This window comes from Prinia subflava, chromosome 16 (genome assembly GCF_021018805.1).
Source record: "Prinia subflava isolate CZ2003 ecotype Zambia chromosome 16, Cam_Psub_1.2, whole genome shotgun sequence".
Lineage (NCBI taxonomy): Eukaryota > Metazoa > Chordata > Aves > Passeriformes > Cisticolidae > Prinia > Prinia subflava.
In genome coordinates this window covers 8,757,282-8,773,280 of record NC_086262.1, presented here as the reverse complement: position 1 = coordinate 8,773,280, position 15,999 = coordinate 8,757,282, and the positions used below count along the sequence as shown (strand labels likewise).

General features: G+C 41.4%; 1 protein-coding gene across 1 annotated transcript; it reads left to right on the top strand.

Annotated features, from left to right (window-relative positions):
* The first annotated feature begins 480 nt into the window (after positions 1 to 480).
* On the top strand, positions 481 to 15,462 carry PPP2CA (protein phosphatase 2 catalytic subunit alpha). Its single transcript, XM_063413769.1, has 7 exons — positions 481 to 779; positions 11,569 to 11,778; positions 12,281 to 12,454; positions 12,634 to 12,723; positions 12,959 to 13,120; positions 13,866 to 13,984; positions 14,711 to 15,462. The coding sequence occupies exons 1-7, from the start codon at positions 678 to 680 to the stop codon at positions 14,781 to 14,783; spliced, it is 930 nt and encodes a 309-aa protein (XP_063269839.1). The 5' UTR covers positions 481 to 677; the 3' UTR covers positions 14,784 to 15,462.
* The last annotated feature ends 537 nt before the right edge of the window (positions 15,463 to 15,999 follow it).

Here is a 15,999-nt window from a genome sequence, read left to right as displayed (position 1 = left end):
AGAAACATCGCCTCCCGACCCCGCAGCAGGTGCTTGGCAGGCGAGGACCCTGCCCAGCCTGTGCCCCGCCAGGAGCCGGCGCTCAGCACCCGGGCACAGGAGGGGCCGGTACGGCCATGGCGGCGACCCCTCCCGGCAGTGCTCTGGCTCCCGCCTCAGGACTGCGAGCGGGCGGGGCGGGGCTGCGCCGCGCCCCTCACACGGACCCCCCGCGGGGAGAGCGCCAGCCCCCGGGGGCCAGGACCGGGACGAAGCACAGGCACCGCGAACAAGACGCGGGATGGAGGACATCCACCCGCCGCTCCCCCGGCGGGCGGGCGGGCGGGCGAGCGCGGTCATTGCCCTCACCCGCCCCCTCCCCTCAGAGCGCACTCGCAGCCCCGCCCGGGCGCCGCGCACGCGCTGTCGGCGCCCCTGGCTGTCCCCCCTCCCCTCGGTGGGGCCGGGGCGGTGACGTCAGCAGCGGCGGCCATTACACGGTGCGGAGCGAGGAGCGGCAGCGCTGCCGCAGCCGGAGCGCCCCGGGCCGCCCTCTCCCCGCGCCCGCCCGCCCGCGCCCGCCCTGACGCGTCGCGGCCGCCGCCGCTGTGGGGAGCGCGGATCGCAGGGGCCCGCGGGGCGGTGCGGCGGCAGCAGCAGCAGCCGGTGAGGAGGAGGAGGAGGAGGGGGAGAGCGGGATGGAGGAGAAGGTCTTCACCAAGGAGCTCGACCAGTGGGTGGAGCAGCTAAACGAGTGCAAGCAGCTGTCCGAGGGGCAGGTGAAGAGCCTCTGCGAGAAGGTGAGGAGCGAGGGGCTGCGGGGCGGCGGCGGGGCCGGGCAGGGAGCTGCTGGCGGGGGCGGTGCCGCTCAGCCGGGCGGGCGCGGGGCTGTCGGGCGGGCCGGGGGCTCGGCGCGCCCCGGCGGGGGGAGCGCGCCGGGAGCCGGGGCCGGGCGAGCCGCGGCCCCTCGGCTGTGCTGGAGCCTCGGCTCCGCCTCCCGCCTGCTCAGCGCCTCCTAAAATGGCGCCGCGGCCGCGATGGATCCTCGGGAGAGACCCCCGAGAGACCCCCTGTCCTTGGTTAAAACGTTGAATCAACCCCCAAAAGCGCGAGTTATTACAATGAAAATAAAAGCTTGTGGTAAGCGCTTGGAAGTTACACGCGGTAAAGAACTGCTGCTTTGATTTATTTTTTGTATTTTTCATGTTATGAATAAGCACTGACACGTTTATAAGTAATTGAAGGGTAAATTAGCTTTGGGGTTTTGGTTTCCCTCAATAAGGTTCTGGGTTTCACGAAATTCACAGAATAAACATTCGAGATCCTTCATAACTCCATATTTTTATAGTGGTGGTTTGAAAATGTTGAGATGTGGATGTTACAGAGCAATGTGGTGATTGAGACATTCATAGCTTAGAAAGATTGTAAAGCAGCCCAGGACAGACTGCATTTTGGAAATTCAGGAAAATTTTGTTGTGGTAGCATCCAGTGGCATTTTCCAGTTGAATTCTAATTCTGGATGTAACTTAATAGCTGAGGGTTGGTGGTGGTGTTTTGGGGTTTTTTTCTGGGTTTGGGTTTTTTTTGGTTTTTTTTTAATTACTGATGTTTTTATGTGGTGTTGTATTACTAGACTGAAAGATGGAATATTTGTGAATTTTTTGGGAACTGGGTATTAATGAATACATGAAGTTATGGATGTACTGGCTTCTAAAGAAGCCTATGTACTTGCCACAGAAAGTACCAAGAATATTTTAAAATTGGAATCATGCTTTCAAATACTACATTAGGTTGTTTTGGAAGCAAATTGTTTCGAGAGGACTGTCTATGAGTTTAATAGAACTTGCAGTGCTTTTGGCCAGACCAGCTCTTCCGCCAGTACAGATTTTAGTCCACTTGTATTCCAGCAACTCAACATTGTTTCCATTTGATTCAGGCTGTGTATTTTAAAGGGTGTTGCAAGTAAGTGGCAGTGTCACCACCTGGCTATTTCCATGTGCCTCGCCAATGACAGTGGTCCAGCTTCTTCCTTGTATTGCTTTATGTGAGAGGCGGGTGTTTCACTTGCCATCGTTTCTAAACTGATGGCTACTGAGTCCTGAATCCCCCAGGAGTGGGTTCATATGGCTCCATTTTGTGGGGCTGTATGGTAACTTGCAGGACCATGAGGGATGTGTAATGTACAAAAAGCTTTCAATGTAGTGGGGTTTTGGTTCAGTGAGAAGCAGGCATATCACTAGAAATTCCTTACAGAAGATACAGTAGTCCCTGTCATCAGTGTTGCACAAGATGGTATTTTCATTTTTTCCCAGTGAAGAATAGAAATGAGCTGTATTTATGGATAAATATGTGGTGCTCATCACCAAGATAATGGTAAAGGGAAATAGAAAAGAAAACTTTGTGTCTGACGTTGAGATGAGAGACTATCAGAATCTGGAAAAGAAATCTGCCAGTCACAGTATTATTTTGCAGCAGCCTTCATGTTGGGTGGGGTGACAGTTCTCCGTGTGTGGTCACCACTGTGCAGAGTTCAGCCACAGGGCTGGCGATGTTCGGGAAAGTTGATTTGTTGCTGATAACTACAGGTGGATTTACTTGGACTTTCTGCTAAGAGTAGTTAAGTTTCTTCCTGGTTGCTCATGCAAGGAATTGGAAGTAGGCCCTTGAAGTCTGAATTTTCCATCTTCTTGTTTCTGCTGTTTTCATGCAAGTGGGGTGGGAGCTCAGTTCTGCACCTTCCTGCTGAGGGGTAGCACTTGCTTTTATGTGTTTCCATGTTCCCAGCACCGACTCTCAGAAACCTCACTGGGATGTGCTTTGTTTGGACTGTTTAATTAGTTCTGTGGATGTAATCACATCGAAAGGCTGTCTTTCCATTAATAGTTTAAGGACAGTGTCAAATACAGCTATTGTTACAAAGGACAAATAAAGACCCTACTAGGTATAAACAGTATTAACTGTTGTTCTTCACCACACTGGATTGCAGCTGGGGCTAGTTAAAATAAGCAATTTTTAAAAATTGAGGGGTTTTTCCTGATAACACTGCTTGATTGGATGATCTCCCTAACAAGTATTTCTTGATCTGCTGGCGTTTCCTGTGTGCAGACTGGTGCCTGTCTAATAAGAATAAGCCTAAGGGCTCTCTTGTGCTTCAGTATTGATACCTGAAGAACATAATAGCATTTTACAAATGTGATAATTGTCTGGCCATTTGTGCAGCCCAGTTGCTATCTTGGCGTGTCTTTCACTGAGCCTGGTTACCTGGGTGATGGTGGTAGTGGGAACTGGGCAGAAACATCTTTGAAGTCTAGAAGTAATTTGTAACCATGAATAATACATTCACAAATTATTTGGAATAATCAACCTCTGATTAGCAGGTAAATTATTGTAGGCTTAGTATGTGCTGTATGTTTAATGTTATGTCAGTGAAGTGACCAACTGTGTGTGCTTTGTTTCAGCATTTGAGAAGTGCAAGTTCTAAAGAAGTGGTCAGAATATACCCAGTCCAGTTACTGTTACATGTCACCAGTGTTTGTTCTGTTAGTGCTGAATTGTTTATTGGCAGAGGTGAAAGGAAGTCCTTTATTGCCAGGTGAGAGTTTTTCCACTGGCCATTTTGAATGAAAGGATGCAGGTTTAGAGTTTCTTTCTCATACATTATGAGGGTGGAGGGAAATGGTCTTGTCTCCTCTGTGTATAAATGCCCTTTATCACAGGAGCTGGGGGTGTGGTACATTGCTCAGGAAGGTGGGATGACAGTCTAAAATTGCACAAAGGAATGAGGTGAATTTTTGAGTAGAGTTTGCCTTGATTATTGCAGAAGGTGTCTAGTGCAGGTGGAGGCAGAGTGTCAGAGCCACTCCCTCGAAAACACTTCTCCATAATTTAGTGAGTTTGAGTGTGACATCTCCAGTTTTTGGAGAGAGAGAAGACTATTTGGTCACATATACTGTGTAGAGTGTTCAGTGTTCTTGAATTGCCAGTAAAATACCTCTGAATGAATAGTGCTGCTAGCCAAAATATTTTAAATTAAGTGAAGGGCTGATACTAGTAAAGGCATTCAAGAAATGTTTATTCAAAGTTTGACTCCTGCAGTTTTTGATCTGCAACAGTGATGTTGGTTACATTTACTTTTTGATTTGTCACTGTTGCTAATTTTTGTAGTACAAATGTGTTTCTGGGCCGCACTGTTCTCTGGTATGTACCTTGTTCATGGTGTATTTTTCTAATTTCTTTTCCTGTTGTAGAATTTTTCACTTTTAACACCTGATCTTCCAAGTTAGATGTTCTCTAACCAAACGTGCTTATACCCACTGCAGCTGAGTGCACAAACTCACTTAGCTATGTTTAAGTGACTTAATTCTGAGAGGATGAGTATGTTTCTGATGAAGCTTTCTTTTGGGTTGAAAAAAGCCTGTGCAATCAAAGTTCAGTTCCTCTAAAGCACAGAACTTACATGTTCTGTGGATTTCACTCCTGTGTTTTAGGTTAGTTGTCTACCCAACTTTTTTTTTCAGACAGAGGCACTGTTCCCTTCTGCTTCCTATGTTGTTCAGGAGTTGCCTTTCTTAGCTGATTATTTTTGGCCAGAAGTGAATGTTTTAAACTGTTTCCAGCTGCATTTGCAAGGGCTTTTCCATGAGCTATCTTTTGCATTCTCATATCCGTATTGTATAACTAACTATTTTTCAGACTAATATGATTGTGAAAATGAATGTTGCTGTCTGAACTTGCTGTAAATCAGCCAAGGAACCTGCCCCAGCAGAATTCCCAGGTAGTGATAGAGTGTGCTGTGCCCTGTGTGTTGGTGGGCTGTGCATTGGGCAGGTTCTGTGTCCCTCCACCCCTGGCCCTGGCAGGAGACGAATGTGCAGCATTGCAGTTCTGCCTTGCCCCTGCACTTCTGGATGCTGTAGCAAGGGAATTCTGCTGCCAGTGGTGGGAGGGACCCTCAGTAGCTGTTCAAGGGGCTCTGGGAGACCAGAGGGTGGTTTAGGGCTCCTTTGCTGCTTTGTTGAACATACTCAAGGGTCAGGTAATTGATAGGGTCATGTAGTTACACCTTCTGTCTCTGAGGAGTTAAAAGTGTAGTGTACAAAGCCTTTTGTAACATTTGAATGACTGTGTTTCAGATTATTCTGGAACACTTAAAAAAAATCGCTTCATGTCCATTGTTCTGATTTGTTGTGGGGGTTTTTTTGGTGGTGTTTTGTTTGTTTGTTTTTTTGTTATGGTTGCTAATGAAAAATGGAAATTATCTCTTTCCACAGAAGGTATTTGAAGTGTCAACTTTGGCAGCCTTCTCACCTAGTCTTAGATTTACATATTTCTTGATGTGCGTATAAAAATTTGGTCTTCAATGTGCCAGTGATTGTAGCATCAAGAGCTTTCTGGTTTTTGTTTTTTAATTCTGGTAAATTCTGTAAAAACTGAGTTGTGCTAGCAGTGAGATGTTTGGTTTTGTTTTATTGCTTTTTAGTTGCAACAGTTGTGATCAAGTAGGAGTGACAGATACTTGTGTTTTGGGCATGGCTTAAGCTAACAGCAGGAAGCACTCCTAAATTGTCAGAGCAAGTTCCTCCTTGAATTCTGACAGTTTGAGGCTAAAGACGTGGATGAGGTTGCAATACTGATGTCCTCTTCCAAATCTACCTGTGCTGAGGCTGCTCCCCCCTCTGATGTGATGACAGTGCTGCTCAGTGATCGCTTCCGAGCCATTTTCAGTTGCCTTGCCCAGCACAAAACCCAAACCTGTCTGGCAGGAGTTCAGAAGACCTGGTACAACAGACCTGTGTGAGGGCAATTCACAGAAGCAGGGACTGAAGTTTCACTCTTGCTTAGGGACCCTTAAACACTACACCTGTATTCAGTAATGCTGCTCTTAAACTCTTTTTCTTATAGTATAAGTAGTATATATTAAGCTGGAAAAATATTCCTGACTAAAGAATGAATACTGGAGCTCAGTTACTCAGTATCCAGGTCTCCAATATTTCTGCTGAATATTTTGAACATGCCTTCCAATACAGATGTTGCTTGCTTGCTTGCTTGAGTTTTGATATGCCATCCTCCAGCTGGTGTCCTGACCTGCAGCATGATTGTGTCAAGCTGTGTTGGAGTTACTGGAACAAAAGGGTTGAGAACTTTTTGGGTTCATTGCGTGAAGCTGGACTTGTTGATATCAGGCACAACTAGTTTGGGAATAGGTTTAGCCTATTTCTTTTTTTAACAACTTGAATTATTTAAGATAAATACAGCTTGTTCTACCGAGAGGACTGAAAAACATCCCTGTAAGTGGTCAGCTTCCTGCATTGCTGTCATTGCTGTGTTTCTTGGAACTCCCATGAGGCAAGGAAGGTATAAGGGTTCCTGAGTTATTTGGCTTCTTATGTTTTTTAAAAACGTTTTTTCTAGATTATTTTTCTTCAATTTAAAATTAAAGATACTAAGATCTTTTGTATGAAGCAACATAATGACACTGAGTTCTTTCAGAAGACCCTATCCCCACTGCTCTTGTCAATGGCTGATTGATAAATAGCCTTTCCCCTTCTCCCAGAGTTACCTCTGAGGGGAAGAACACTTATCAGTTACTCTGTGTAAGACTGCTACTGATCTTTTCAAATGGAAATGTTGAGGGAACTATCAAGGTTTGGGATGGTGTCAGTTCTTACTTTTGTAATACATAGGAAGAGAGGGTTATTTGGCAGAAGTTTGCTGCTTGCATGCTTTCTTGTAGACCTTCTAGAATTTACAGGCGATGAAGGAAAGTGATTGTCTTATTTTAATCTTACAGCAGTTTTGGCATTGGGCTTACTCTTTTGGTTGTCTAAGATCTTGTATTTAAACTGGTCTCTCTTCTCACCAAACAGAAGATATTAGAAATGAAGGTTTAGGTGCTAGTCCTAAATCCAGAGAGAAAGCAGATGCATCATCTTTTGTTCTGGCAAAAGAGTATTTTGCTGCTCAGTATTTCTATGTGGATGGAAATCCTGTTTTTACCTACTTTGGAATAGTAAATAATTAAATGTCAGTGGGGAGCTTTGTATTTTAATTTTGTTCCTACTTATACATTCACACTGAATTCCTTAGTGGATTGTGAAGTCCAGCAAAAATCAGTTTCCCATTTGTGTCATGTGTAATCTGACTGCCATGCCTCCTTCACAGAAGGGTGTTATTGAAGGCTTCATTTATCTAGTTTTGCTTCAAATGTCAGACAGTGAATGAAAACACCTTTTGCTTTAAATAATAAGCCCATCTTTTGTCCGAACCTGCTCTCTTTCGTCCCCATGTAAGGTCTGGGGGAAACCTTGAAATGGAAAAGCATTGACTCTGCAGAAGAATTGCTGACTGTAATGGATGACTTTGCATGGAACTGGAATCTATTTCAGGTTGTGATGTTTGAACAGCTAAAACCAGTATTCATCCCAATTAGCTGATCATTGTGCCTTTAGTCACATCCTGTGCACCTTGGTGACAGGAAATTATGGGTGTGGTTGAAGTCTTCAATCTCATCAAAATATCTTTATGGTAACTACAAAAAACTATTTATTGGTTACAGTGGATACTTCTCATTACACACTTTACTGGACAGTATGGTGGGCTGCAGGTGTGAATTCTGGTCAGCCAAGAACGACACATTACCATCTGCAACCATGACCTTGGGCTGTGTTGTCTAATTAAAATAATGGTTGTATTTTCCTTACTGAGTTAGTAGTGGTTATCTTTTCATGAGTGCTTCATAGTGCTGCTTCATGTATTGATGTGCAATTCTACACAGACAAAGTGATGTTTACTGTTTGGTTTGGGTCTTGTTATTTTGTTTTGTGTGCCCCACAGTTTTTCAGGGTAGATAATTGGGCTGAGTTGTCAGAGCTCATGCTAGAATGTAGGGACCTAAGAAGGGTCAGAGTAATTAAGAAATAACTGATGTATTCTGGAAACACAGAAGAATTTGGGTACAGATTAATTCAGAGGATTTTTCAGAAATGGACCACTGGAAATTATTTCTGTGAGACAAGGTTGATGATGTATGTTGCTCATGAGGAAAACTTGCTTATCCTCAGCACAGAGTGAGTTGAGGAAGTAAAATGGAATACAGCTTTTATGGCACTTGACTCTGAGCCTTAATTTGTGGCATATAAGATAAAAATATTGGGAGGGAGCAGGGGAAATAAGAGATACATCTGCATGCATACAACTTATGCATTTCATTGAATAAACAGAGGATCTGAAAATCATAAGGTTGACATTGTCATATTTTCAAAATTCTTATCCATGGCAGTTCATACACTTGGATCTTGTACTGTTCCTAAAACAATGAAGCTGATCTTTTTGTTTTAAGAACAGCATTTTGCAGAGATGTGCTTTGTAAGCAGAGCCACCAAAGCAGCTTGGTGCTGTTCAGCTGGGCCTTTAGATGATGTGCAGCTGGCCAGGAATGGTTTAATTCTTAAGTACTAGGTTGTGTTTTTATACTGTGCTACTCTTTTAAAGTGAAAAGTGGTTGTTTTCTTGTGTGTTTAAACCAATATTGGTTTTATTCATGTTGAGTTTGGGGATTGTACAAGTTTTCTCTTTACAGTGAAATGACTGAGTAAGCCAGTATTAAGGCAGAATGCGTTCCAGTCACTATGACTAAGCTGAAATGTATTTGATGCGTGCTTATTGTTTGAACTTTGAGATTGTTCTGAGTAAAATATGTGACTTTCCACCTCAGCAATAGTGGAATGTTTATGACAGCATTGCACTTGGTTCTTCCTATATTCTTCTTGTGTAACTCTGTCTCACTGCTGTGTTCTTTGTCTTGGACTTCATTGGTAATTGGCTGTAAAATTAGCATTTATTAACTTGAAGTAACATCATCTTTGCAGTCTTAGTCTGTATGTGTTTGCACTTTATTTTGAAATCTGAGAGTGTAGTGCTGAGAAAATTATTGAACTGATTCAGAGGCACTTTGTATCAACAACCTACTATATTACAGTTGTAAAACTGTAATATAGTAGGTTGTTGATACAAAGTTTTTGCTTAAGTACCCCGTACCACAGAAGTTTGATTTGTGGTATTTAACTATGTAAATAAGATTAATTAAGTGTTGGAGGTGTAGAGAAGTTTAGGGCTGTCTTAATAGTAAGAATTGTTAAGAACTGAAAAAAAGACAGAGATACAAAAGAATTAATAGATGCTCAAGAAGATCTTTCCGAATTGTATCCTTGTTTTGTCCTGATGATAGGCAGTGAAGCCTGGATGTTTGAAAATGTTGATGTCAAAATACTGCATTGTTGCACTATTACCCTTTGTGGCGATAGGTCCCGGGGTGTTTTAAGTTCAGGGGGTAGGGGGTGTGTCTCTCTCCTAGTTCTCCTGTGTCAGATGGTTGGATCAGGAGTTTTTTGTCTTCTGCTGAAGGATGCTGAAGAGTGCTCTACTGCTTCTTCTGCATGAGGAAGTGTAGGAGAGCTCTGGTGGGAAGTGCATTTGTTGGAGGGGAGGATGGGTAGGGGGAGGGAGTTGTGATGCGGTGAGTAAGCAGCACCATTAAGAATCAATGAAAAGAGGGCGTGGAACAAGGTGGAGTTGCACAGGGCCAGGGGCACAGATACTGCAGCAGTAGTAGTAGTGATCACTTACCATTGTGAAATTGTAGTCTTAAACGTACTGTTGTCTTACCAACTCGTGTTGGTATTGTGTTACAGTGTATTAAACGTTTTTTTAAACTTTACCTTTTTATAGGAATTCATTTATTGTGAAAGTTGGGATATAGTAGACTGCTTGTTGGTAGCTTGTTTTCAGGATATTATCTTTTCTATCTTCAGCTTTGCTGAAGTTCTTTTATAGAGCCAAGTAGAATGTTTGAGAACTTGAATATGTGCCATTTCTAATACTGTGGGACATAAGACTGTAAATTAGCTAAATAGTTCATAGCACAGCGTAACATGAAACTGGTTTTAGAACACGGAAATGTTGGAATCCGTGCACCAGCATTCCTCCACTGCAGGATTTAAACAGAGGTTGCTGTTCTGCAGGTTGACCTGAAACAGTCTTTTCCCATCAGAGTAGCTGTCTGACTTCTCTGCGTGTTTGGTCATGTGCGTATCTGAGTGATTTAATATTTCAGAAACTGAGAAAGCAACTCAGTTGCTGAGAACTCTGCCATTCTCAGCACAAACGCTGCATATCTTTGATGAAAAATGAATGCTGCCTTCTTTGTGCAGTGCTTCAAGTATGTTAAGAAAATCCAGTGGTAGAAACATCCTCATTAAGAGTAGGGTTTTTTTATAGCAAACTGCTGTAAGCATCTGTGGCATTCTCTGTCAAAAGAAGAATTAAGCTGGCAAATATTTCTGAATGTAAGAGAGTATTAGAAGAGGCCAAGGCTGTTAAAACACCTTCAAAACATCTGGTGAGTGTCACTGCATTAAAATTAACTTAGGTCAGGCTATCTTAAAATAAATCTGTACTTCTAGCATCAACCACAAGCCAGGAATGACCTATCTTTAGTACTGGCCACAACACAAGTGGAAACTCTCATGTGAGACTGACTTTTGATGTAAATACGTCTGCAGAGTGACATCTAAAGCTTTGTGTTGTGCAGGGTGCTTAGCCGTGCTGTATTTTTGCATTTCTTTGCAGTGAAACATTGAATTTTATGAATTTCCATCATTAAACTTAGGTGTTGCTTCTGTTTGAAGTGGTGACCATGGTGGTCAGCCAGGAGGATGTGTGGGACAGTAACACCACTTGGGTGTGAGTGTCAGCCACTGTCTGTAGACAACTTGGGTTATAGTATGGAATATAGTTTTTATATATTCTCTTGTAATTGGGGTAATGAAGTAAAAAGGATCCTTTTTGAATAGGAACATTGCCTTGAAAAACAGCGAAATCTTTGTAGATGGTAACTAGTAAACTTGTTACTATTTATATTTCTAATACCTTCTTGATTTAGCAAATCATTGTGGCATGTGTCTGGTGACTGTTCTGAGAACAAACTGTAACAACTGTCTTGCATTATTTCAAAATTACCTTTCTAGTGCTATATTTAGCCTATGCTTCTTCATACAAATTACCTTTGTCTGCAACTTTTATACACACAGCTTTTTGGGAAAAATGATGATGACAAAGGTCTTACCCAGCTTTGGTTTATGGAGACACAACTTGTCGTTTATTAGTCTGTGTTTAATCACAGAACTTGTTGAGAAAACTTGTGCAGGTAAATGACCTGCTCTGTAATTGGTGGTACCAGTGGATGTTTGTTCTCATTCTGCTTTATGCAGGACTCCCTGCCTTTGCAGGTGGGTTCTATACTTCACAGAAACATTTTTGTAGAAAGTCTGAAGTTTTACTCAAGATACTGTCCTCAAAGAGGAAAAAAAGCCACGCAACTACTAATTACTAACACAGGGTTTCATAAAGTGAAATGCTGTTTTAAGATGGACAATGTTTAAGTAAAGATAAACTTCTACCTGAAGTGCTTCAGAGAAGGAAGGGACAAGAGCTCCTAAAGAGAGCAGGTGGCAGAGTTGCAAGGGGTAGAGCGTGCTTTGAGTAAAATGACTCTTCATAAACAAACTCACAATTATGTGCTTTTTTTTATAGGCTAAAGAAATTTTGACAAAAGAATCCAACGTACAAGAAGTGCGATGTCCGGTCACAGTGTGTGGAGATGTCCATGGACAATTTCACGACCTCATGGAACTTTTCAGAATTGGAGGCAAATCACCAGACACAAACTATTTGTTTATGGGGGACTATGTTGACAGAGGATATTATTCAGTTGAAACAGTCACATTGCTTGTAGCTCTTAAGGTAACTTTTCTTCTCAGCTTTACAGTTCCATATAAAATATATCATTACTATCCTGACTATGCTTAATATCTCCTATGATTTTCACTGCATTGGAGACTGAATTCTTGGCTGTCTTAGTTTTCTAAGTCACTTCTCAAAAAGAAAAAATAAAAAAGTTCAGGTGCAAGCCTGAGCTTTCTCTGAAATGAACATTCATTTGTTACTTGCCTAAGTAGCAGTCTTTAAGAATTTGCTTGGAGAGATCAGCTTAATGCACAGGTATAGTGAAGTCCACTAGTAATAATAAATACCACTTACAAGTAATCTCTGTGTGGTTCAAAAGTATTTGGCAGCTGAAGATTTGAATAAATTATTCCTTTTTTTAACCTCAAAGGTTATAATTGAATCTTCAGAATGATTTGTTTTAATTGCTTTATTGATGTGTGGTAGGGATTGAGGAGTGCCAGTTCTGTTCTGGGGAAGAGTTGCTCATTGATGTGCTAAAATAAACTGTTCTGTTTAGGTCCGTTACCGTGAACGTATCACAATTCTTCGAGGGAATCATGAAAGCAGGCAAATCACACAAGTTTATGGTTTCTATGATGAATGTTTAAGGAAATATGGAAATGCAAATGTTTGGAAATACTTTACAGACCTTTTTGACTACCTGCCTCTAACTGCCTTGGTGGATGGCCAGGTATGTTGACATTTGACCAAGTTGAATGTTTTTATTGTAAAGGGAGCTCTTAACACTGCATTTTGTCAGCTCTCATCTTTAAAGGAATCTCATGCAGATTTTCTCGTAATCATTTATTCTAAACTGTTCTAACTGCATTGATTAATGCAAATAAACTTCATGTTTCTTAACTCTTGCAGATTTTTTGTCTACATGGTGGCCTCTCTCCATCTATAGATACACTGGATCACATCAGAGCACTTGATCGCTTGCAGGAAGTTCCCCATGAGGTACTGAAAAATAATTTTCTAAGCCAGTGAGATTGATGATACAGCATGTATTGGGGGTTTAAGTTCACAGGCTGAAAATGAAATTCAAACCAACTTAGCAATATTAAAGTGCCTGTCTTCCTGCTCTGGATTTTTTAAAGGAAAAATGAGGGACATGTCCTTGCTTAAAGAAAGAAACATGCTAGTTTTGGTTCTTTGCACTTCACGCCTGAAACATCATCTACATCTCTTACAGGGTCCAATGTGTGACTTGCTATGGTCAGATCCAGACGATCGCGGCGGCTGGGGAATTTCTCCTCGAGGTGCAGGTTACACATTTGGACAGGATATTTCAGAAACCTTTAACCATGCTAATGGCCTTACGTTGGTTTCAAGAGCTCATCAGTTGGTAATGGAGGTGAGCAGGACAGCCTGTGTGTTCAAACTTTGGATTGTGTCCTGGGGCCATTTATTCCATGCTCTCTGTGTGTCAGAAGTGTGCATATGCTGCTGTAACAGGTGATGATCCAGCTAAGTCTTCCAGAAACTTGACCTTGACAGTATTCATGTGCGACTAATGGAGTTTGACAGTGGAGTAACCTTTATTTTGGCCTTGTTTTCCTTAAAAAGCACAGTAATATCCCAAACCAGGCCTTGGTACTAGATGTGGTCTTCCCTTTCTGTGTAGATAAAAAGGTTTTTAAATATGTGTCTCTTGGAAAAAAGTGTAACTTTTCTTTTTAGCTTGGATGTGGGCTTTTGTTCTTGGTCTCTAGTTACTCCTAGCAGTTCAGATTTTTAAGTGTATGTCTGGATTCTGGTTTTGGTGATCACAGTTGAAGGTTCAGAGTAGATTGTGTACTTCATAATTGCCGTTTTAACTACTTAATGCTAATGTAATGGAGCAATCTTGCCAGGTGGTTTGGTTTTTTGTCTTTTTTTTAATATCTAGTTCATATTTGATAGTAGGAAGCAACTATGAAGGCAAAAATTCCTTTTTACCCTTTTTCTCTCCAGAAGATAAATACGATACAGTGTTAGCCTTATTTAAAGTAACCCTACAAATGCCACTTAGGGCTGTGCACATTAAAAGGTTGGTTTGTGGTCACTACACGGGGTACATTAACTTGGTTGTCAGAATTATTTTTTTCCTTCCTCTCCAGGGGTACAACTGGTGTCATGATCGGAATGTAGTAACAATTTTCAGTGCTCCAAACTATTGTTACCGTTGTGGCAACCAGGCTGCAATCATGGAACTTGATGATACTCTAAAATACTCCTTGTAAGTATGTTTAAAAGTGAGAATTCCATTGCCTGTGATTTTAATGATACCACTCAATTGTGTTAAAGTATGGGGTTTTTTTTCCCCTCTAACCTTTTGGGAGGTGGAGTGAATGTGGAATTGTTGGGTTATTCACATTTAAAGTCTTTGAGTCAAGCCTCTGGAACAGTTGCTGTTGAGAACTTCTGTCAGATTAAAGTGAGACTCCTCTTTTTTTTTATATAACTACCTGGATTTTAGTGACTTGCTGTGTAGGGATGTGATTTGAGAGCAGGAGTAGGCTGTCACATCTAAGGTATTGCCTTCCTGTCTCAGGCAGGAGACTTTTGGAATCTCTGAATTCTTCAGTTGTTGGGATGTCAGCTTTTTGAATGAGATTTCTAGTTAACTACTGCAGCAGCAACTTTACTGGTAAATGAGGCAAAATTCGATAGTAATTGGAGACTGTAATTTTCTAATAGATACTAGTGTTTGACCAGTTTGAGTGTTAAAGCTAAAATTAATTTCTCTCCAGACCTTCATGGTAAGAGGAATTTAAAAATGTGATGGTTAAAAGTACATACTAATAGGAGTGGAAGAGCTGGAACACTTGTTCTGGAATACTTAATTTGGTTGATAAAACTTGGAAAGACCCACCTGTATTAAACTCCTGCTCCTGTAATTGATGGCTAGAACATGCCTGGATGTGAGCTGAGCTGTAGTTTCACTGATGCCTGTGCTCTTCAGTTTGCAGTTTGACCCGGCACCGCGCAGAGGTGAACCGCATGTTACTCGTCGCACCCCAGACTACTTCCTGTAAAGAGATTTTAGACCTGTACAGTATTGCCATGAACCATATGTTGACCTAAAGAAAATGGGAAGAGCAACAGTAACTCCAAAATGTCAGAAAATATTTAACATTCAAACTTTGTTTTCACATGGACCAAAAGACGTGCCATATTCAATACAAAGCCTCTTGTCATCAACAACTGTGACCACTTTAGAATGAACCAGTTCATTGCATGCTGAAGCAACATTGTTGGTCAAGAAACCAGTTTCTGGCATAGCGCTATTTGTAGTTACTTTTGCTTTCTCTGAGAGACTGCAAATAATAAGATGTAGACATTAACACCTCGTGAATACATTTAACTTTCCATTTAGCTATAGCTTTATTCAGCATGACTGTAGATAAGGGTAGCAGCAAACAATCATTGAAGCTTAAAGAACATTTTTAAAATAAGTACCAAGGCCTCATATTTGTTCTGAAACTGTTTGTTTGTTTTATTTTCAGGGAATACTGTTTAATTTAATTGTATTGATTTTTTTTTTGTCTGCACTCAGTTCCCTTATCCACTCAGCCCTACCATATTGTCCCTTGTAATTGTCCAAGGATAGTGAATTACTTTGAACAGAACTGTTTTTTTTCTGTAAAACAATGTTACTGCAGGACAAAGCTGCAGTGTTTTTCATAATAAACTTGTGAACTAAGTATGGAAAAATGTCAAAATTCTAATTACATCTCAGGTCAACTGTGGTTTAATAAACTAACATGTAGCTGGATGGGTTTTATAAACTTGCATAGAAATTTCCACCTTATAAATAACTAAAACTGAGGTGATTTGGAGTGTGCTGGAAAACTCTGACCTTTTGAATCCTGTCCCAGGAAGGTGCCTGGGCCTGTGTCTCACAGCTGAGAACAGCTTGCTGGTTACTCACATGTTGCTCTTTCCCTCTTGGTGCTCTACTGAAATACTCAGAAATGGAAGAATACAGGTTCACTTAACTGATCATGTGTGGCTTTATTTCAAGTGTAAATCTAAGTTTGAGTCATTTACAATGTAGGTGCTAATACTTAAAATCATTTTTCTGAAAAACTAAGAATAAAACCAACTTTGTAAATATTAAAGGAAACAACTTGAAGTTTAGTGCTACGTGTATTTGCCCAGGCTTCCATTCTGAAAAACAGAGGTATGTGGTTTATGTTAACTTCTGTTTAAATATTTCCTTTCTACTAACTTCTTCAAAATGTGAACCCA

Excerpts from the sequence above, each read along its gene's own strand:
- PPP2CA (XM_063413769.1), top strand. The coding sequence starts at position 678 with ATGGAGGAGAAGGTCTTCACCAAGGAGCTCGACCAGTGGGTGGAGCAG. Across the intron at positions 780-11,568 it reads TGAAGAGCCTCTGCGAGAAG|GCTAAAGAAATTTTGACAAA; the intron begins GTGAGGAGCGAG and ends TTTTTTTTATAG. Across the intron at positions 11,779-12,280 it reads CATTGCTTGTAGCTCTTAAG|GTCCGTTACCGTGAACGTAT; the intron begins GTAACTTTTCTT and ends TGTTCTGTTTAG.